The sequence below is a fragment of the Erythrolamprus reginae genome, chromosome 6 (assembly GCF_031021105.1).
Source record: "Erythrolamprus reginae isolate rEryReg1 chromosome 6, rEryReg1.hap1, whole genome shotgun sequence".
Classification (NCBI taxonomy): Eukaryota; Metazoa; Chordata; class Lepidosauria; order Squamata; family Dipsadidae; genus Erythrolamprus; species Erythrolamprus reginae.
The window spans coordinates 66,841,520-66,864,648 of NC_091955.1; the positions used below are offsets into that span (position 1 = coordinate 66,841,520).

The window sequence follows — 23,129 nt, forward strand, 5'->3', positions numbered from 1 at the left end:
TGTTGCACTTGGTTTGTGCAACTGTGAAAGGAGGATACAGAATGGAGATTAGAAAAATAAGTTCAAGATTTTGGGTTTGCTTTTTGGAACTCAGATTTCACCTCTGCCACAAAACAATGGCAAGCACATTATTTCTCTTTAGCCTCAGGAGGTATTTGTAAGAGTTGAAAATTGTACTGTAGTTTAAATAAGTAATTATGTATTCCTAAATTTAGACCTGTTTCATGTTTTATTAAGATTGGACTAATTATTTGTGCAGTATTTGTGAAGTCTTATTGGCTTTCTCACAAAAAAGTGTCTCGTGATTGGCCAAATCACATAAGCACTTTGTGGGGCATTTAAATAAGAGATACTCCCTTTGTCCTTAAAAGGTGGAAAATACTCCCAATAGTGGCTTCCAGTAACTCAGAAGCAGGTTTTTATCCCCCCATCTTTACCCAGTGTTGGAAGATGCTAAAAGCGCATGGCAGATTCTCTCCAATGTCTGCAAATGACCAGCAGACATCAAATTAATGCTGTGCAATTATATATTTTCCATGAAATTCCCAGAATTGATTCCTAGATCTTCAGCACAATCCCTTTCATTTTCCCAAGAAAAGAGCACATATCACTTATTTTCAGTTTCTCCATTTTGGAAAAAAAATCTGGCTTTATTTGTAAATTCTACAAAATACAGAGGAGTCTGGCAGGACACTTACTGTAAGTCAGAAAATAAATAAGTACTTTTTTTTTCTTGCTCTATAGAAGATAAAATGTGATTTGCATATATAAAATATAAAGTACAGCTCTGTACCAACATCCCGGCCGTGCCACAAGGCAGAACGGCATAAAGAATGTGAAAATAACTTATATTCGTGCAATAAATAAATCACAGGGGAGGAACAAGGAAAAATAGGATGAGAAGGGTAGAAACATTAAAGAGGACATCCCCACTAAGGATCAAAAGGTTGGGGAGGAAGGATGGACAACACTGGTTTGGAAGCTGATTCCATCTTAGGGGTAGAAGTCAAGTTAAGCTGCAGGATGGGTAAACCCAACCATATGTCTTTTTTTAAAAAAAAATGGATCATATTTGCCACTTAAATAAGTCACTGGCACATGCCTGGAAATGATTACCCACAAATACTCACTGGTTCTTTTGTTAGCAACATATATTTAATGGAAGAAGGTACTTTCCTAAGTCTTCTAATTTAACCCTTCTCCTTGCTTTCTACAGAATTACTGTATCCATGTCTCCCAGGTGTATAAACTTCCCAGTTTCTTAAGCAACACAGCTGCCAGCGTCTCTTGGTACAGATGTGCTATTCTCATATCATCCAAGCTTGGCATAAAATTTCATACCTACTTTAAAATGAGAAGGCAATGGGCGAAAACTGCTTCTCCACAAAGGCATACAGACAGGCAGTATATCAACAGCTGATTTTACAAGTCCAGTGTTACTAATGTTCTGTGTGTACATGCAGGCAGCTTGGTTTAAATGGCATCTGGGATTCACGATAGGTATAAAAGCTGCTACAATGAAAGGGGTGAGATTGTGATTGTAAACATTTTAAAAAATTGAACAGTGTGGTTTTTACAGTAAACCCTATTAAGTGCATATGAGAATATTATCTTAAAAGAACAAGAGACAACTCAGTGGCATCCAGCAGAACCTAACTCTGCCATTGTGCTAGCTTACCAAACTAGGTTTTATTTTCATGACATAAGTTATTTCCGGCTATGATTCAAGCTATATTTCTGCTCTTGTGAAAATGCATCTTTCAGATATAAAGAGGAGAAGTGTTTTGAATTTCAGCTACTCCACGTTCCTCAATAGAAATGCATCCTGCATTTTATACAGCTGATTGGGGCAAACAATTAGGCCACAAATCAGCACAAACTCACCAATGTGTTTCCAACTGAACCCTCCTTTCCTTGTTTTATGTAAGTGACTGGATCTTTCTCAACTTGCTATTTGGGAGAAAAAAAGAAACTGGGAGAGATGTGCTGGGTTACACCCCACTGCTATGATAAGGACTGGTTTTGAACCTCTCTGAACCCCACAACCAATTGCCTGCACTGCTTATTGGGTTGGGCCAACTTCCGTATAGCTTGGTTCTCTTGAACCTAAAACGTCTTAATCTCTGTAGTAGTTGGGTATATTTCTTTCCTGAGTTTCTATTTCTAGTCTTTTGCCAATGCAAAAACAGAAAGAAAATACAAAAGGGTCTCTTCATTATATTCTGTTTGTTGCTATTGGTACCACTCATGGAACTAATCCTTTTAGATCTCAGTGTCTTCTCTAGAACTTCACTTGTAATTCTAATGCCCCTTCACTATCCCTCAGTCTCACTTGCTTTATCCATCTCTGCCTCATTTAACACACTCCTTCTTTACTTTTCCCATTTCATTGTTTCTCTCTCTTTCTCCCTCTTTAGGAAACTGCTTCTGTTTTGTCCATAAATCTTATAACCTCAGCAAAAGAGCATTTGGAGTATTGCTGCATCCACACACCGTTGCAAAGAGACTGTCTCTCCAGCCACTGCAATGGGCATCATTTATTTCTTCCTAGGGTGGATTAACAACAACTAGCTCTTTTCTTGACCATATGTCCCTTTTGTGATCTGTTTTTCCATCACCCTTGCAGTCACCAAGCAACACCACTTTTCTTCAACATTTTTAAATGTCTACTCATCAAAGGCTCAGACTGATTCTTATAAAACAACAATTTCATACTGAAGCGATCTAGAGGCTCTGAATGAAACAGTAGGTAACTGGGAACTATGGTTTACAACAAAAAGCATGGAGTTATACACGAATGCCTAGACTTGTGTCTCAGCAACACACTAAGAAACTGGGAAATTGATATCCTCTGATAACATCTGGATTATTATAATCACTAGGTTTTAGACATTAAAAGTCTTCCATCTTGGCAGACTTTCCTCCCCATCAAGTAGAAGCTATCTGCCTTTCTTTATAATTGCTGTCAAAACTTCTCTGAAGCAGCATTTTCCAACTAAGATCTCACCTTCAGACCTCTCTGTTTGACATTTACTCAGTCATAAGGTATGAAGCAGCAGAGAAGAAAACCTAACAAATATAAAATGTAATCCAATTCACAATGTAATCCAATTCACAAGTAACTGACAGCTAAAATTACACACGAGTTGGGCACCACTTTCCCACAATCTTCCAATGAAGGCAAGGACGAAGGACGAAGTTCAACATTTAGCCATTTGGTCTTCAAGTCAACTGTGTCTCCTCCAGTGGGTAGAGTGAAAGTGGGAGAAGGAAAGAGCCAGTGCAGCTACAGCTGCTTTAGGTAAGAGCTGTGCAGAGACATGGCAACAGGACTTAGTTCATGGCTCGGCTTGTAGGCACTAGGAGTAGGTGGCCTGGTTGGAACCAGATTTGACAATGGTGATAACGCTGGCGGTCGCCACTTTCGCGGCAGTGCCATGAGCAGTGACTGTGCGGGCGAAGCCCTGCAGCGCTTCATACTTGCCACGCAGGGCGTCCAGCTCAAGGCGCATGGCGGCGTTCTCCCGAGCTAGCTTATCGACTTCCCTTTCCAACTCTGTCTTTTGCTTCTGCAGCTCCTCCTTTTGACACACCCGCTTGACTCGGCAGCTGGCCGCATAGCCACGGTTCTTCAGAGTGCGCCGACGTTGCTTCAGCCTCGCGACCTCCTCCTTGGACAGGCCTCTCAGGTGGTGGTTGAGTTCCCGCACGGACAATCCCATAAGCTCATCGTCTGAAAGGTGCGGTGTGTTCTCACCCATCTCCCGTTTGATCTGTTTAAGGAAAGGGTCGAAGAGTTGAGAATCAGATGTACAGTACAAGTATGGGAGAAACAACAATAACAACAACTGAAAAGAGCAATGGGAGACTGGAAGAATAAAACCTACCACAACAGGGGAACAGTTTATCTATCTATTTATTTATTTATTAAATTTGTATGCCGCCCCTCTCCGCAGACTTGGGGAGGCTCACAACAGCAACAGAAAACAATATATAATACAAATTCAATAATTAGAAAGCTAAAAACCCATAATTTAAAAAAACAAAAAACAAAACATGCACACAACATACCATACATAAACAGTATAGACCTGGGGAAGATATTTCAGTTCCCCCATGCCTGACGACAGAGATGGGTTTTAAGGAGTTTGCGGAAGGCAAGGAGGGTGGGGGCAGTTCTAATCTCAGGGGGGAGCTGGTTCCAGAGGGTCGGGGCCGCCACAGAGAAGGCTGTTTATTTATTTATTTATTACTTAGATTTGTATGCCGCCCCTCTCCGAAGACTCGGGACCCGCCAGTTTGCAGCAATAGTATGTAGACATTGCTATTGATATATATTTGTATATAATTTCTGCAATGTTCTTTGAATTAGGGTCTTCCCCCTTTATACTGCAATAATTATAAATGCCTCATAATAAAATTAATTGATTTTATTATAAGGTTTTGAAATTTGAAAACTTGACAAAGATCTTTAAATTATTTAGCCAGGAATTGATGCCAATGAACTCAATGGAATGTACTTCTAAGTACAGGAGATGTGTACTTAAATCAGTGTCAACTGAATCAATAAAAGTTACCCATCAACTAAGTAAGTAGGATCGAAGTATGACTAGCTCAATCTGGATTTATTCCCATGACTTTGTTTCTTTAAACCAGTGTTTCTCAAATGGGGGGAAGGGTGTGTCCTGGGGGGACACAGAGTAATGCCTTATTATTTCACAGCAGCAGAAATTGCAACCAAATATAAAATGTTGTATTTCTTTTATGTAATTCCCGTCAAAACTTCATCATATTAACCCTTTTGATCCAGTTCATAAATTAGTACAGTGGAACCCCGACATAAGAGCTGCTCTACTTAAGAGCAACTCGAGATAAGAGCTGGGAGGGGAGAGATATTTTTGTTCTACTTACAAGCCCAAATTCGAGATACAAGCGCCAAGGAGCTGTCTCCTGAAGCCAAACGCTAACTTCCGCGTTCGGCTTCAGGAGACAGCTGCGAAGCGGCGTGCGTGTTTTAAAAGGTTGCAGCCGGCCTGGGGGGCTCGGGGGGGTGCTTGCAGCTTTCTTTCTTGCTCTTTTTCTTTCTCTCTTTTACCTTCCCTTCCTCTATTTCTTCTTTTCTTTCTCCTTCCCACCTTCTTCCCTCCCTCCCTCCCTTCACTCATTCCTCTCTTACTCTCCCCTTTCATAAGTTTCCTTGCTTCTTTCCTCTGTTCCTGTCCCTTCCCCCTTTCTTTCTTTCTTTCTTGCTCTTTTTCTTTCTCTCTTTTACCTTCCCTTCCTCTATTTCTTCTTTTCTTTCTCCTTCCCACCTTCTTCCCTCCCTCCCTTCACTCATTCCTCTCTTACTCTCCCCTTTCATAAGTTTCCTTGCTTCCTTCCTCTGTTCCTGTCCCTTCCCCCTTTCTTTCTTTCTTTCTTTCTTTCTTTCTTTCTTTCTTGCTTTCTTTCTTTCTTTCTTGCTCTTTTTCTTTCTCTCTTTTACCTTCCATTCCTCTATTTCTTCTTTTCTTTCTCCTTCCCACCTTCTTCCCTCCCTCCCTTCACTCATTCCTCTCTTACTCTCCCCTTTCATAAGTTTCCTTGCTTCCTTCCTCTGTTCCTGTCCCTTCCCTCTTTCCTTCCTTCCTTCCCACCCTCCGTCCATTCATTCACCCATTCCTCTCTTGATCGCTTAAAGCCGGTCCCTGGTGCAAAAAGGGTTGGGGACCTCTGTCCTACAGGATTGGGTGGCAGAGAAGTTGAACATATGTAAATTTAAAAGTTTAAGAAAGTTTACAAGTTAAGTGAAAGAAACTTCATTATTCATTTATATGTACATGTACATTTCTTCATTAAAAACATGTCTTTCTGCATAATTTAGACTAACTTTGTGAGTTTTTTGAGGGCTGGAACCAATTAAAATTATTTACATTAATTCCTATGGGGAAAAGTCGTTCGAGATAAGAGCTGCTCGACTTAAGAGCCCAGGTCCGGAACGAATTAAACTTGTATCTCGAGGTACCACTGTATATGTCAATTTCATTTTTTTCTCTTATAAAGCATTTTTGAAATGATGGAATATTCTTTGGATTCAGAGGGGGGGGGGGAATCTAGAGGAGCAACACAAATATATTTAGTACAGTGATACCTTGTCTTACAAACTTAATTGGTTCCGGGACGAGGTTCTTAAGGTTCTTAAGGTGAAAAGTTTGTAAGATGAAACAATGTTTCCCATAGGAATCAATGGAAAAGCGATTAATGCGTGCAAGCCCAAAACTCACCCCTTTTGCCAGCCAAAGCGCCCATTTTTGCACTGCTGAGATTCCCCTGAGGCTCCCCTCCTTGGGAAACCCCACCTCCGGACTGCCGTGTTTTTGTGATGATGCAGGGGAATCCCAGCAGGAGAATCCAAGCAGCGGAAAAACAAGTGCTTCGCTGGCAACGGAAAGTCTACACGTGGGGTTTCCAGCGAAGGGAGCATCAGTGAAATCGCAGCATCGCAAAAACACTGAAGTCCTTGAAACCCCACCTCCGGACCTCTGTGTTTTTGCGATGCTGCGATTTCACTGATGCTCCCTTCGCTGGGAAATTCCACCTCCGGACTTCTGTTGCCAGCGAAGCGCCTGTTTTTGCGCTGCTGGGATTCCCCTGCAGCATCACAAAAACACGGAAGTCCAGAGGTGGGGTTTCCCAGCGAGGGGGGCCTCAGGGGAATCCCAACAGTGCAAAAACAGGTGCTTCGCTGGCAACGGAAGCCCAGAGGCGGGGCATCCCAGCGGCGGCGGTGGGTTTGTAAGGTGAAAATAGTTTGTAAGAAGAGGCAAAAAAATTTTAAACCCCGGGTTTGTATCTCGAAATGTTTTTATGACGAGGCGTTTGTAAGACGAGGTATCACTGTATTGGATCTCAAGTAGCTCTTTGGGAAAGAAGTGCCACAATCCAGACAGCATTGCAGAAGATACTCCATTTCTGGATTAATGAGACATATGTGATTCAGAGGGCATTCAAAAAGCAGGAGCCAAGATGCAAATCTTAAAATTGGTTTGATACAATCCTTTATGTATGGGACCACAGACCATTTACAGTGCAATCCTATGCAGACTATGTAGAAACAGGGGGGGAAATCCCTTTTCAAACTCTCAATGGATAAAGTAGCAACATACTGTATTTGAGACTAGCTTTTGAGAACATCAAGATTATCATATAACACTGACTGAGCATTGCTCAATATTGGTGTAGGACACATGTGATATTTTCCTGCTGCAGTTCAGATGCTACTGGCTGCAGTCCAGATCAATTTCCAAACACTTGTTATGAACAGAATTTGCAATTTCTCTGCCTTGAGGTTTTTCTAAGCAAAAGTTAGTGAATCCACACTTTTTCAGGCCTTTTCCAGTGTGTAGGAACGCAGCAGGAATACCCATTCCTATTCAAATTGTTTTGGGGCATTAAATAATTAGAAGCCGGTGACCATTTGGCCAAATAAACCAACCTAGTCTGAGTTTCCACCATAGTTCCCTCTAAGCTGAGCAGTGAGCAATCGCTCACTTAAAAATCATCATCAAGTCAGAGTTTTCCAAACCTGCCCAGAAGCCGAGAGGGAAAGAGTGAGAGGGAAGGAGAGAGAGAGGAAGAGAGGAAGAGAGAGAAACAGATAGAAAAAAGAGAGGAAGGAAAAGAAAGAAAAAGAATGGGAGTAAGGAAGAGAGAAAGAAAATCGAAATCTAGTTTGAAACTAGCTCAACTATTTAAGTGGCATTTTGATATTGATAGAGTTGCCCTATGATGAGCTCACTGTTATAGACACACAGTACAGTATTTTATTTTGAAATTCTCTGAGGCAAAACAGGGTGGGTTTTTTGTTTGTTTGTTTGTTTATTTATTTATTTATTTATTATTTCTGTGCCGCCCAGTCCCGAAGGGACTGCCACTCAGACACTATACGTTTCCGCCCCCCCCCCCAAAAAAAATTAGAGGGAACACTGGTTTCCACACTTAGACTACATATTGCTTGAAAAAACTATTTTGTTTTAATCAGCTGACAATTTCTAATAGTGTCAGGAAAACAAAGGCATGTAAACAATAGCACAGCGTTCCTTTGCAGATCATGAGTTGCTAGGAACAAACTTGTAATTGTCATTATGATATTATCACAATTTCCTAATGCCTGCTTAGTTGCAGGTCTTTTAACAAAATCCACCAGTTTCCGGACAATAATTATTGGCTCCCTAAAATACCTTGGGGTGAGCATACCTACCTCTGGCTATTTCATACAGAATCTGCTCTAAATTAATGTGTTGGTTTCCTCTTCTAGAACAGTGAAGCAGGTAAATACAGCTCCCAAAATTACTGTCCTGGATTTTTGTTTTTAAGAATCTTACTGCTAGAGACTGACAACGCATTTCTTTACTCTAATATAAAGGAGGGGCTGGCTTCCCTTGGCAATTTCGGTGACTTCTCTGCAGGACACACTTCCACCAGTCCTTACTTTACCTCTACACAATAATGGGTTGTCTCTGTCCTCCAGGTTTGTGTTTAAATCCCAGCGACCGGTTAGGTCCCACAGAGTGAGCCTTCTCCGGGTCCCATCGACTAAACAATATCATCTGACCCAGGGGAAGAGCCTTCTCTGTGGTGGCTCCGACCCTCTGGAACCAGCTCCCCCCAGAGATTGGGATTGCCCCCACCCTCCTTGCCTTTCGGAAACTCCTTAAAACCCACCTCTGCCGTCAGGCATGGGGGAATTGAAACATCTCCCCCTTGCCCATGTAGTTTCTGTGTATGATTCGATTGTGTGCTTGTTTTTTATATATTGGGGTTTCTTTTGGATTTTTTAACCTAAAACTGTAATTTAGATTGCTAAATATTAGATTTGTTACTATGTATTGTTTTTTACCATTGTTGTGAGCCGCCCCGAGTCTACGGAGAGGGGCGGCATATAAATCCAATAAATCTAATCTAATCTAATCTTTAAAGAGCTGTGGTGGTGCAATGGTTAGCATGCAGTACAGCAGGCTAACTCACTGCTCCCTCCCTCCAAGAGTTCGATTCTGACTCAACCTTCCATCCTTCCAGGGTCAGTAAAATGAGGACCCAAATTGTTGGGGGCAATATGCTGACTCTAAAAACCGCTTAAAGAGGACTGTTAATGACTATAAATCAGTATATAGGTCTACATGCTATTGCTAGCAAACAAACAATGTGACAATCTTAAGAATGGGGAGGAAATAGTTTCCATTTTTTGTTGTTTCTTTTCTTGGATACAAGCAGGGAAAATACTTAATATGGAGAAACAAGTGCCGTTCTTCAAATATTTCCGAGGAAATTAAAAGGGGCCCCGCTTGCCAAAATGTGTTTGTGTATGCATATGTATGGCAAGAATTTATAGTTCACATTAACAAAGCCGCATCAGTGCAATAACTCTCAGAGAGAAAAAAATCACATTAGGAAAGACACAGAACATCCTTCCCTTTTTGGCTCAAGGCTGCCAGACCCATTTGCAAATATGCCTCCTTGTGTGTGCTTCAGCAACTGTGTGGCTTACAGACGGGCTGTTCTTTAAAAAGAAGCCCTGTATCAACTTATTGAAAATCATTTAATTCCATGCAAATTTCCCCACGCATGTTGACCATTTTTGAAAAGAGGGCGAAGCCAAAAGGGAAAGTGAACAACGGCACAAGCAGGAAGAAACAAATGGAGAAACGGAGGGAAGAGAGAACAAGGAAGTAAGGCCACAAGGAAGCGGGAAAGTGAAAGGTGGAGCCAGAATCATTGCAAAGCAGGTCAAGGGAAAAGAGATTTACATCAATTGTGCACAAATTCTGTAGAGTCTACCAGGTTTACTTTTCTTCCAATAAGAACTCTGGATGTTTTTGTTGTTGTTTTTAATGCCAGATACTAATTGCCGATTTAAGTCATGATGATTGATTTGTTACAGCAGAATACCAGAGTTTTATGGAAAGGGCACGAAATACAGAATTTTACGAAAGATGGGATATGTTCTATAGCTGGATAGAGGAAAGGAAGAAAACAGGGAGAGTAGAGGGAACAGGAGAAATCTGAAGTGTGTAAAGCCATAGATAGAGATAGAGATATCATTAATATATCTGAAGAAGATTTTATCCCCCTTCTTTACAGATTTGGCAATTTATTCCTCTTTTGAGGCTTTAGCAGCACATATTATCTGTTTCACCTCCTTCTGTCTCACTTTATACACCTCTCTATCAGCTATAGTTCCAGACTCTTTATACTTCCTATAGGCAGCCTTTTTTGCGAGTACAAGTGCCCTAGAGTGCCTTCCGTCCCCTGTCCTATTGCTCTCCTATATCTCCTATACCTTTCTTCTATTCCTATATCTCTTCTTCTATTCTTTCATTGATATGTTCTATTCTTATATCTTCTTTTCTATTCTTTCTTAGATATATTTTACTATGAGTATCTCCTCTAAAACCTTCATCATGTATTTTACTGTGTGTGTGTGTGTGTGTATATATACACACACACACACACACACACACACACACACACACTAAAACCCTCATTGTGTATTGGACAAAATAAATAAATATAATAAATAAAAAATATAAGGAATAAATAATAATAATAATAATAATAATAATAAGTAAGTGTCTGTATTCTTATTATATTCTATACTGTATATAGTAGATATTAAAATATTGATATTAATGATGAAATAGATTGAAAGCTAAGAACTGTAAAAGGAATTCAGTTTAACTGACTGGAATATAACAACAGTACTGTATAGTTTACCGTTAAAATAAAAAGTTTGGAAGTTTTTTGTTTTTTGTTGTTTTCTTTTCTTTTGTTTTTGTACATTTGTATGTACTCATGTCATGTGTGTATACGTTTGAGGTGCATGAATCAATGTTTTCAATGTAATTTTGATATTTATATTCATTAAAAGAAGAAAGCTCTAGAAGACCCTCAGTAGCGGGTTGCTACCAGTAGGGATGAGGATGGTGTACCGGCAGTGAAGGCTGCGCTGTGCGCGCAGCTTCTCTTTTGTATGTGCGTGCATGAATTCTATTGAGATTTTGCTTCTGCGCATGTGCAGGAAGCAAGATCTTGCGAGGGGACATACATGGGAGTGAGAGTTTGGCAATTTTCTGCTACTGCGCCTGCATGGAAGCAAAAAAATTGCTGAAATTTCTCACACACGCGGGGCCCCTCGCAAAATTTGCTTCCTGCGCATGTGCAGCAGCAAAATCTCATTGGCACACGCACACATTTATTTATTTATTTACTTACTTACTTATTATTTATTTTTTATTTACTTATTATTTATTAATTTATTTTTATTTATTTATTATTTATTTATTTGGTTTTTTAACGCTGCCCTTCTCCTTGGACTCAGGGCGGCTTACAACATGTTAGCAATAGCACTTTTTAACAGAGCCAGCATATTGTCCCCACAATCCGGGTCCTCATTTTACCCACCTCGGAAGGATGGAAGGCTGAGTCAACCTTGGGCCGGTGATGAGATTTGAACCGCTGACCTACAGATCTACAGTCAGCTTCAGTGGCCTGCAGTACAGCACCCTACCTGCTGTGCCACCCCGGCTCTATGTAGGAGAAACGAAGTTGCACGCATAACGCACCGGTAGCGCACCGGAAAGGGAATCCGCCCCTGGAAAACTTACAGAAACGAGTTTTTCCAAAAGGCTACGTCCTTACCTTTAGGGCTTTGGTTGACAAGCTGTCAGCTGACATTTTCTTGGGCACTTCTGACAGTCCTGTTGGAAATAAACCAACAACTGGATCAGTTGAAATGAAGAGATTTTATTTTTAAAGAGAAATATAATAGCAGTTTGCAAAGTGCGTTGGATCTTTCAGCCTGACCTCAAATGGAGGTTTGAGCCAAAAGCCACACTTAAGATTTCAAAAGTATTGTATTTTATATATCTCAACGCCCTCCTATCAGATACAGTCACCGATCACTGCTACTCCGCAACGTCTCAGAGACAACAGCATCTCTGACATGTTCATCAACAACTTCCCATTATTGCCTATAAAATATTTTGCAAGCACAGCATTTTCTTATCTCTCTCGCCTTGGCATTAAGGAAAGTCCCTTCTGTTCGGCCCCTTTCTAACTAACAAAAGAATACCTGTTCAGCATATATTTTCTCCAACTACCTTAAAACAACTAATGTTTAACAAGTTCAAACTGGAAGGGACCCTGGAGGTCATCCAATCCAACCCCCTGCCCAAGCAGAATTAAATCTCCTGTATTTATATAAATTTGTATATACAGTGGTACCTCTACTTAAGAACTTAATTAGTTCTGTGACCAGGTACTTAAGTAGAAAAGTTTGTAAATAGAAGCAATTTTTCCCATAGGAATCAATGTAAAAGCAAATAATGCGTGCAAACCCATTAGGAAAGAAATAAAAACTTGAAATGTGGGTGGGAGGAGGAGGAGGAAGAAGAAGAAGAAGAGGAGGAGGACAGTCACTGCCCAGAGCGAAGGGAGCGTTTCTTTTCTCTGGGTGCTGGCAGAGATTTATTCCCTCTCCAAGTGCCCAGAGAAAGGAAAATGCTTTGTTTGCTCGGGACTGCCAAAGCCTCCTTTAGCGCCACCGAAAGGCTCCTCTGGCAACCCAGAAAAGTCTGAGATGGCCGTGATTAAAGGGCAAATTGCAGGAAACTGGCTGGACCCTCAAATTTCCTGGGAAATTTTTCTGGGCTCGGGTTATTAAGTAGAAAATGGTTTTTCAGAAGAGACAAAAAAATCTTGAAAACCCGGTTCTTATTTAGAAAAGTTTTTAAGTAGAGGCGTTCTTAGGTAGAGGTATCACTGTACTATTTTATTTTTGATTTTTGTTATATTCTACAGTCCCCCAGAAACAGCCTGTAATTGAACAAAGAAAGGGGGTGGGGAATAGAAAGATCTCTGTTTGCTATTCATTTTTCAAGATCATTGTTATTTAAAGCTTGTCCACAGGTTAGAAACATAGAAACATAGAAGTCTGACGGCAGAAAAAGACCCCATGGTCCATCTAGTCTGCCCTTATACTATTTTCTGTATTTTATCTTAGGATGGATATATGTTTATCCCAGGCATGTTTAAATTCAGTTACTGTGGATTTATCTACCACGTCTGCTGGAAGTTTGTTCCAAGGTTGTGCCTTTTACAGAATTTCCATTCTTTTTCATCTGCCTAGGTCAGTGATGGCGAACCTATGGCACGGGTGCCACAGGTGGCATGCGGAGCCATATCTGCTGGCACGTGAGCTGTTGCTCTAGCTCAGCTCCAACGTGCATGTATGATCCCTCCAGTTGATTTTTGGCTTGCACAGAGGCTCTGGGAGGGTGTTTTTGGCTTCCAGAGAGCCTCCAGGGCGATGGGGGAGGACATTTTTACCCTCTTTCGGGAAGCATTTGGAGCCTGGGGAGGGTGAAACATGAGCCTATTGGGCCCACCAGAATTCAATTCAATTCAATTCAATTCAATTTATTAGATTTGTATGTAAGACTCGGGGCGGCTCACAACAACAATAAAAACAATATTCTAGCGAAAACAAATCTAATATTAAAAAGCACATAAAAACCCTATCAAATTTTTAAAACAAACAACACATACATATCCAAACATAAATATAAAAAAGCCTGGGGGAAAGGTGTCTCAACTCCCCCATGCCTGGCGGGATAGATGGGTCTTGAGTAATTTACGAAAGACATGGAGGGTGGGGGCAGTTCTAATCTCGGGGGGGAGTTGATTCCAGAGGGCCGGGGCCGCCACAGAGAAAGCCCTTCCCCTTGGGCCCGCCAAACGATATTGTTTAGTCGACGGGACCCAGAGAAGGCCAACTCTGTGGGACCTTATCGGTCGCTGGGATTCGTGCGGTAGCAGGTGGTTCCGGAGGTAGGGAAACAGGCTGATTCCGGCCTCCAGAGGGTTTCTGGGGGCAGGGGAAGCTGTTTTCGCCCTCCCCAGACATTGAATTATAGGTGTGGGCACTCGTGCATGCGCAATAGCTGGTGCACACGCTCTTTCGGCACCTGAGGGAAAGAAATTTCACCATCACTGATCTAGGTCTTCCAGTCTCATTTTCTTATTCTCTATCCTGCCCAGCCGGCTTTAAAAAAAAAAAAATAATAATTCACAATTCCCTACTTCAGCAGGAGCAACAGAGACCCAAAAGTGCAGACCCAGCATCTCAATGATTCTGGTTGTGTTTTGTTTTAATAAATATATTTTTAAAATCCTGTTCATTTCCCCCACAGAAGTGTTTTTCAAACATGGCAACTTTAAGCTGTGTGGATGTCACCTCCCAGAGCTCGAGGCCCGAATTTTTATTTTTATTTTTTTTGCCCAGAACAGCCTACCTAGCCACCCAAGCCAAATATGAGGTCTCTTCATTACATCCTCTCCTCCACTGTATAGTGACTCTATAATGGACATGGCTCTGCAGTTGCCGGAAACACAGAAGGGCAAGCATTTCCTGAGGAGAAGGAAACTGAACAGTGGAGAGCCAGCTGACGGGCGTGTCTCTGAAATGGCAGGGCCTGAGAGGAGACACGAGGGAGGCAATAAGAGCAATATTTTTTGGTCTTTGGCAGCGCAAGAACTGGGGGAGGGGGGGGGACTAAGAGTGACTAATACGCCAAGCCCTGAGATCCCAAAGGGCCGATGTATGTCAACCGTCAATGCATAATTTAGAACAATGTTTGGAAAACACTGTATTACAGAACTATGTCTGAAATCAGATATATCCATACAATCTGTGGATCAGCTGTTCTCAAAAGCTGGGATTGATTGATTGATTGATTGATTGATTGGATTTATATGCCGCTCCTCTCCGAGGACTCGGGCCGGCTTACAACATATAAAAGAAACAATATAAATATCCTAAATCCAATTAATCTAAAAGCCCTAGTAACATTAAAAACCACTCATTCCCGTTCAAACAACAGACATACATTACGTTAGTCGACCAGGGCGCTGGAGTCTAAAAGCTCCAAGCTTGGCGGCATACATGAGTCTTCAGACTCTTGCAGAAGGCGAGGGTAGGGGCAGTGCGCATCTCTGGGGGGGGGGAGCTGATTCCAGAGGGCTGGTGCCCCCGCAGAGAAGGTTCTTCCCCTGGGTCCTGCCAAATGACATTGCCTAGTTGACGGGACCTGGAGAAGGCCGACTCTGTGGGACATAACAGGTCGCTGGGATTCATGCGACGGGATGTGGTCCCACAAGTAATCTGGCTTGATGCCATGTAGGCAGGGGTGGGCAGCAGGCAGGACAGGGTGGAACGCAGTTCCACCGGCGGAAATGAAGATGCATGTGCAGCTCCAACTGATTGTCACTTCCAGGGTTTGTTCCTCTCTCCTCTATTTAACATCTACATGGAACCACTGGGTGAGATCACTCAAAAACATGGGGTGAGATATCAGCAATATGTTGATGATACCTAGTTATATATCTCCACCTTGCCTCACTTCAGTGAAGCATTGGATATGATGTGCCAGTGCCTGGAGGTTGTGAAGGTCTGGAAGGGAATTAACAGGTTCAGACTTAATCCTCACAAGATCGAATGGCTGTGGGTATTCTCCCCAAATTGTTTTAAATTGTTTTAAAATGGTTTTTAGAGGTTTTGCATTACTATTGTTATTTTATATTCCTGTTGTGAGTCACCTAGAATCCCTAGGGAGGAGGGCAGCATAGAAATTGGATAGAAAGAAAGATAGATAGATAGATAGATAGATGGATGGATGGATGGATGGATGGATGGAGGGAGGGAGGGAGAGAGAGAGAGAGAGAGAGAGAGAGAGAGAGAGAGAGAGATACTTGAGGAACTCGATGACTTTGGGATTTGAAGTGAGATTGAATGTGAGGGATATATTGCCCTAAATTATTTTATTATTTTTAAGTATTATGATGTAGCTAGATGTGAGAAGGAAATTATTTCAGCGTCAAGGGGGTGGTTAGATATCTCCTTTGTTAATGATCATCTATTAAACTTTTCAAGGAAATTTTGAGTGGAAGCTACCCAGAGTTACTTATAAGATGGGTGGCTATATAAATATTTTAAATAAATAAAACAAAGCCAAACAGATAAATATTTTGTAATTTCATCTACTTCTCCAGAATTTCATTTCCTTCACACTAATGAAAATCCAACTATCACTAAAATCCCATTTAATTTCAGATATTAATTTGATATTTATTCTCAGTGTAGGATTTGGGGATGTGAATGAAGATGGAAAAACACAGAATAAGTAAGAGCAGCCTTAGGTTAACACTGAAAATGCTTAAGGGAGATTTAGGGTTTTTAAAAAAAAATCTCAGAAAGTACAAACACTTGATATCTCAACTTTAATCTCTGAAGTCAGGATTCCTAAACTTCTCACTTCACCCCACAGGCTTTCTGGAATACTAGGGATAAAATTTGAAGCATAAGATCATATGTATATTTTTCAATAATCTGTAGTGTTTTCCTAGAATTAAGTCACCACACTTATAAGATAGATTTTAGAGTAAAACATTGAGTTCATAGTTCACAACGTAAGAGATGGCCAGGGAATACATCCCCTGAGAATATAAGCGCATCAATGAAAGTGGTGCTGTCTTTGAAAGAGATTCATAATTTAAGTAGTTTTATTTTATTTTTTAAATTTCATCCTCTGGTCAAAATTAAGTGTTTAAGTGCCATTAGTCATTTGGCTACAAATCTAAATAGTTATTGCTGAGATCACATTCACACACTTGTCTCAATTGTTCCTCTTGAAATTGGCAGTACAGTGATCCCTCGATTTGCGCGTTCTCGATTAGCGCGAAACGCTGCAACGCGGTTTTTCAAAAAATATTAATTAAAAAATAAGTCCGCGTTTTTTTTCCTACACCACGGTTTTTCCCGCCCGATGACATCATACTGATTGCTGATTGGCCAAAATCTCGACCAATCGTTGCAAACGCAAAAAAAAGCTTTGCAACTGTTGGAACTTGCCATTGCCATTGCCGCCAGCGCTGCCCTGTGGGTAGCGGCGAGGAGCCCGGAAAAATCACCATTGCATTGCCAGCCTCCGAACTTGCGTCGCTCCACCTTCTGCGCATGTGCGGCCATGGAACAAAGGGCGCGCATGCGCAGATGGTGTTTTTACTTCCGCATCCAGTATAACGCGGAAATCGGTTAGCGCGGGAGGTCTTGGAACGTAACCCCCGCGCTAACCGAGGGATCACTGTACTGTACTATGATATACAAACAACAAACAATCCTTCAGCAGTCTTATATTTATTATATTTATTATAGGATGAGGCTTAGTTACTGTAATAGATTTACATGGTTGCCCCACTGGAAATCATGAATATTCTTTTGGCCCCCTCCTTCAGAGAAAGAGCTTATGACTGCAGAGCAAATAATGTTCTCACAGTCTTAATAAAAACTACCTTGGCTGAAACACAAGTGACTTAACTGAATGTTATACCTCCAATTTTTAAAATATCTTACAAATTCCCCTGCTTGCAAAGCAATATTAGGAATGATAGATTATGATGGAAACAAATATCTAACCTTATTAAAAATGTCTTAAGAGTATAATCACCCTTTTTTCATCATTAGAAAAACATAATTTAATTAACAATAGTTAATTAAGCAAGACCTTGCAGAAGACCTATTTTTAAATCTAGTCCAAATAATTTATTTTCTTCTTTCCCATAGACTCAAATGTCTTACAGCTGAATTTACAAATTTTTCACTCTTAGTTTACTACAACCAAGGGATATGATATCTTATATCTAGTCATGAATCAACTCTATTTTATATAATTATATATAATTTCTCAGCCTTCTCATACCATCAGGGTAGGATGGGCTATTCCTTTCTAAAGCCTTGTGTGATTAAAGCCTCTTGGTCAATGGAGAATCTCTAACTGTGCCTTTTGTCATTACTGGAAGTGGAATCCAGGTGGTGTTCAGGCAAATATACAGATCTTTGTTATCCAAAAAGCTTGTAGAACTGTTAAGACACATTGCAAGAAATAATAACAGGTCAAGTAGTGCTTAGACAACTTAGAACTATGTTGCCTTCCAACTGATCTAAATGTAATTCATAAAATCATCTGCCACAATGTCCTACCTGTCAATGATTACTTCAACTTCAACCATAACAATACGCAAGCACACAATAGATACAAACTTTATGTAAATCACTGCAAACTCAACTGTAGAAAATATGACTTTAGCAACAAAGTGATCAATGCCTGGAATTCACTACCCAAATCTGTGGTTTCTTCCCCAAACCCCCAAACCTTTAATCTTAGACTGTCTACTGTTGACCTCACCCCATTCCTAAAAGGTCTATAAAGGGTGTGCATAAGTGCACCATCATGCCTACATTCCTGTCTTACTGTCCTATAATCCTCGTTTATTGTACTTACTTTGCTTATGTTTATATTTATACCTATACCTGCTATCTTATACACGTTTGACAGAAACAGGGATGACTTAAAAGTTGCATTAATGACACTAAAGAGATTCCAAGATTTGTACAGTCTGGAGCAGCAAGCGATGCAAAGCACACATTAGACTGTAATACTGACAGCATTTTTGAAAGTCGTCAAGCTTTCAATCTTTGCGTATCCTCAGAGCAAATTTGAACCACATCATCTCAGGTGAAGAGACTCTTGAAGTAAAGTCAGCCAAATTCAGGGTAAGATGCTTGCCATAACCCATCTTTGCAAAGTTAAATTTCAGTGTGTAATCAATATGAAGTAATGATACTTTCATAATGCTGATTCAAAAAACCTGGGAAACAAATACTCCTTATCCGTGAGACAGTATCATCAACAAAAGATGCAAAGGCAAAACTAAATATGCATTGAGAACAACTATCCTAAAAGCTAACAAACTGAGAATCAAGACACTGTGGCTTACAACACAAACCCACCAGCTGGAATGCCAGACTCTTAAGTGTCAACCTACATAAATGTGCAACCATCCAATTCCTGGTAGGAGCACTAATCCAAAGTTTGCCTTTTTACTTTTTAGTTCTTAGTAAAACTGGAACTAGTTTATAGTTTAGACTAGGTTATTAGTTGCTTAAATAATGCTGAAGAAATCATAATTAGGTGGTGTTTTGCCAGGCTCTCTGATAGGAGCCTCCTGAAAATTCAAGGGTACAAATTTCACACACACACACACACACACACACACACACACACGTTTGAAAATTCAAAACAATATTCTTTATCACAAAATTCAAAATAAACCAAGCACTCTTTTTGTACTGCAAAGAGCACTCCTCCCTTAAGCAGTCATTAAGTACTTAGCTAGCAGCTGTGAAGAAACTTCACACCCCTTCTTCTTCCAAGGAAGTGAGACACAGACACAAGTTGCTCTGCTTTGGTTTCAAAGGCGTGAAAAATCAACAAACAAAATCCAGAAAACAGCAACACATGATTCCTGAAGAACTGCGATCAGATACTCTTCCACAACGGCCAAACCCACACACTGCTATTTATAGCAGCAGCCCTAATTACTGGAGCCCCACCCAAACACAGGTGGCCTCTCTTATCTCCTGTAATATGTCCTTACTTGGTCTCTTCTACGCATAATTCTGCACTTGCGTGGGTCCAAAACGTCTTCATCCAAAACAATGGAAGATAAGGGAGATTGACTGCCTGGGCTGTGTGCCAAGCCCCCCTCTTCCAAGTCACTCCCACCTTCTTCTTCGTCCGAGGAAACTAAACTCTGAACTGACTCTGTCGGCAATAACACAGGCCTATGACATGTTGAAGTTTCCCCTGCATCCACCTCCACATTCCCTGGGGCAGGAGCTGGGCCAGAGCCAACCACAACAGGTGGAACCCAATAAATAATAAAACAGGGTTTAACGGATCTTGTAAAATCCAAAAAAAAAGCATTAAGGTTCAGCCTCTTTTCTGAAGCTGCAGTTCTTAAACACATGGTTTTCAAGCACTTTAACATAGAATAATAGTGAAAATCACTTTCAAAGAAATAAACACCCTAATGGGGGAAGGGAAGTGGAAACAATGCCAATAGTACAGTATCATCTTTAATCTAAAGAGAGCGAACTCATTACTAGAATTATCCAAATAGCTCAAAGAAATTTGAGCATTGTAAGATGCTAAGAATTGTCTTTACAATGAAAACTTGCAACCACTCCATTTCATTCTTTGTCATTCCTGTATGCTTTAACTCAACAGCAGAAGCTCCATAGGTCATTTCTATGGTGGAGGAGATGCAGAACAAATTTCCCAGGATGCAAAATTCTTGGCTGTTGGAAGGAGTTCCTTGTACTCTCACTATTCTAAACATTTGTTTGTTTGTTTGTTTATTGATTGATTGATTGATTTGATTTGTATGCTGCCCCTCTCCGTGGACTCGGGGAGGCTAACAACAGTGATAAAAACAGCATGTAACAATCCAATACTAAAACAACTAAAAAACCCTTATTTATAAAACCAAACATACATACAAACATATCATGCATAAATTGTAGAGGCCTAGGGGAAAGAATATCTCAGTTCCCCCATGCCTGACGGCAGAGGTGGGTTTTAAGGAGCTTACGAAAGGCGAAGAGGGTGGGGGCAATTCTAATCTCTGGGGGGAGTTGGTTCCACAGGATCGGGGCCGCCACAGAGAAGGCTCTTCCCCTGGGTCCCACCAAATGACATTGTTTAATCGATGGGACCAGGAGAAGGCCAACTCTGTGGGACCTAACTGGTCGCTGGGATTTGTGCGGCAGAAGGCGGTCCCGGAGATAATTTGGTCCAGTGCCATGAAGGGCTTTATAGGTCATAACCAACACTTTGAATTGTGACCGGAAACTGATCGGCAACCAATGCAGACTGAGGAGTGTTGGTGTGACATGGGCATATTTGGGGAAGCCCATGATTGCTCTCGCAGCCGCATTCTGCACGATCTGAATTTTCTGAACACTTTTCAAAGGTAGCCCCATGTAGAGAGCGTTACAGTAGTTGAGCCTTGAGGTTATTTCTTAACAGAATAACAAAGTTGGAAGGGACCATGGAGGGTTTCAATAAAATGTCCTATTCAAGCAGGACACTGTGTAGCATGGGGTCCCCAAACTTGGCAACTTTAAGACTTGTGGACTTCAACTCCCAGAATTCTCCAGCCAGCATAGCTGGCTGGAGAATTCTGGGAGTTGAAGTCCACAAGTCTTAAAGTTGCCAAGTTTGAAGACCTGTGCCCGTTGTAGCATTTCAGATAAAGCAGCTGTCCAGTCTCTTCTTAAAAGCCTCTTGTGGTGGAGCACCTACAACTTCTGGAGGCAATAATAATAATAATAATAATAATAATAATAATAATAATAATAATAATTTATTAGATTTGTATGCCGCCCCTCTCCGAAGACTCGGGGCGGCTCACAACAGTAATAAAAACAGTATAACAGTGGAACAAATCTAATAATAAAATATATAATATATAATAAAATATATAAAGCCATCCCACTGGTTACTTGTTCTCACTTTTAGGAAATTTCTCCTTAGTTCTAGATTGCTTCTCTCCTTGATTAGTTTCCACCCATTATTCCTTGTCTTGCCTTCTGGTGTTTTGGAAAATAGCTTGACACCCCGCCCTCCCTTTCCCCTCCATTTCCCTCAAATATTGGAAAACTGCTTTCATGTCACCCCAGCCCTTGTTTTCACTCAATTAGACAAACTCAGTTCCTGCAACTGTTCTTCATTTAGCCTCCACCCTTGAACTCATCTTTGTTGCTCTTTTCTGCATTCTTTCCAGAGTCTCTACATCCTTTTTATAATATGATGACCAAAACTGGATGCATTATTCCAAGTGTGGTCTTATAAAGTGGTACTAATACTTCAAGTGGTTTTAATTCTATCCCTCCATTAATGTAACATAGCACGGTGTTGGCTTTTTTGGCAGCTGCTGCACACTACTGTATATAACGACTAATGGTCATTATATATCTCAGCAAAGAAAGTAGGTTGGAATATATATTCTCTGAATATATTTTTGTTGAATGCTGTTTGAAATTTCTGTGCAGAATCGGGAAACAGTGGAGATGTTGAGTACATTTCTGTATGTTTATAAAATTAAATAATGCACCAAACTAGTGATTTGTAGTGATTTCTGACAGTCTCAAAATGGGTGAACAGTGCAGTCATGCGGTAGGGAAAGCAAGTAGGATTTTTGGCTGCATAGCTAGAGGTATAACAAGCAGGAAGAGGGAGATTATGATCCCGCTATATAGAGTGCTGGTGAGACCACATTTGGAATACTGTACTGTGTTCAGTTCTGGAGACCTCACTTACAAAAAGATATTGACAAAATTGAACGGGTCCAAAGACGGGCTACAAGAATGGTGGAAGGTCTTAAGCATAAAACGTATCAGGAAAGACTTCATGAACTCAATCTGTATAGTCTGGAGGACAGAAGGAAAAGGGGGGACATGATCAAAACATTTAAATATGTTAAAGGGTTAAATAAGGTCCAGGAGGGCAGTGTTTTTAATAGGAAAGTGAACACAAGAACAAGGGGACACAATATGAAGTTAGTTGGGGGAAAGATCAAGAGCAACATGAGAAAATATTATTTTACTGAAAGAGTAGTAGATCTTTGGAACAAACCTCCAGCAGACGTGGTAGATAAATCCACAGTAACTGAATTTAAACATGCCTGGGATAAACATATATCCATCCTAAGATAAAAAACTCTTTCAAAATGGATAGCTCAAATACAGTAAAGGGGGTGTAGGACAAAACTAATTCTTCTTTTGGTACACACGCATTCTTACCCCCTTGTGACCATTTTCAATATATTTTAAAAGGAAGTTCACAGAGTGCTGCGAACTATTATATGTGGAGGAGGGTAGCAACTTGTCCCAGACATCAATCACTAATTGCATCAGAGGGAATGTCCAATAAGTCTCCATGATACTTGTGTAACCACATTCCATGAAGCAAATGGAACGTTTGCTAGATAAGGGAAATAGTGGACTTCTCACAGTCCATTGCTTAAGAACCAAATATTAAGAACTTTTTTTGCCTATGTCATGATATACCATATAACTCCTATAAACAAAGCCACAAATTAAAATAATATTGTAATTCTGAATACCATTCTCTGAACCTGACACAGTTCCTCCTGGAGTGTTCTAGCATAATGTTGAAAAACTTTTGCAAGTT

General features: G+C 40.7%; 1 protein-coding gene across 5 annotated transcripts in view; it reads right to left on the reverse strand.

Annotated features, from left to right (window-relative positions):
• Positions 1-614: 614 nt before the first annotated feature.
• The window catches only part of MAFF (MAF bZIP transcription factor F), a 30,183-nt gene continuing 7,668 nt past the window's right edge, over positions 615-23,129 (reverse strand). For all 5 annotated transcript variants that reach the window (XM_070756151.1, XM_070756152.1, XM_070756149.1 and 2 more), the window contains 2 exons: positions 11,677-11,735; positions 615-3,773 (listed from right to left, as the gene is read on the reverse strand). In XM_070756151.1, coding sequence (XP_070612252.1) covers positions 3,360-3,773; positions 11,677-11,712 — 450 coding nt within the window. In that variant the 5' untranslated portion in view covers positions 11,713-11,735 and the 3' untranslated portion in view covers positions 615-3,359. The remainder of the gene's footprint in view (positions 3,774-11,676; positions 11,736-23,129) is intronic.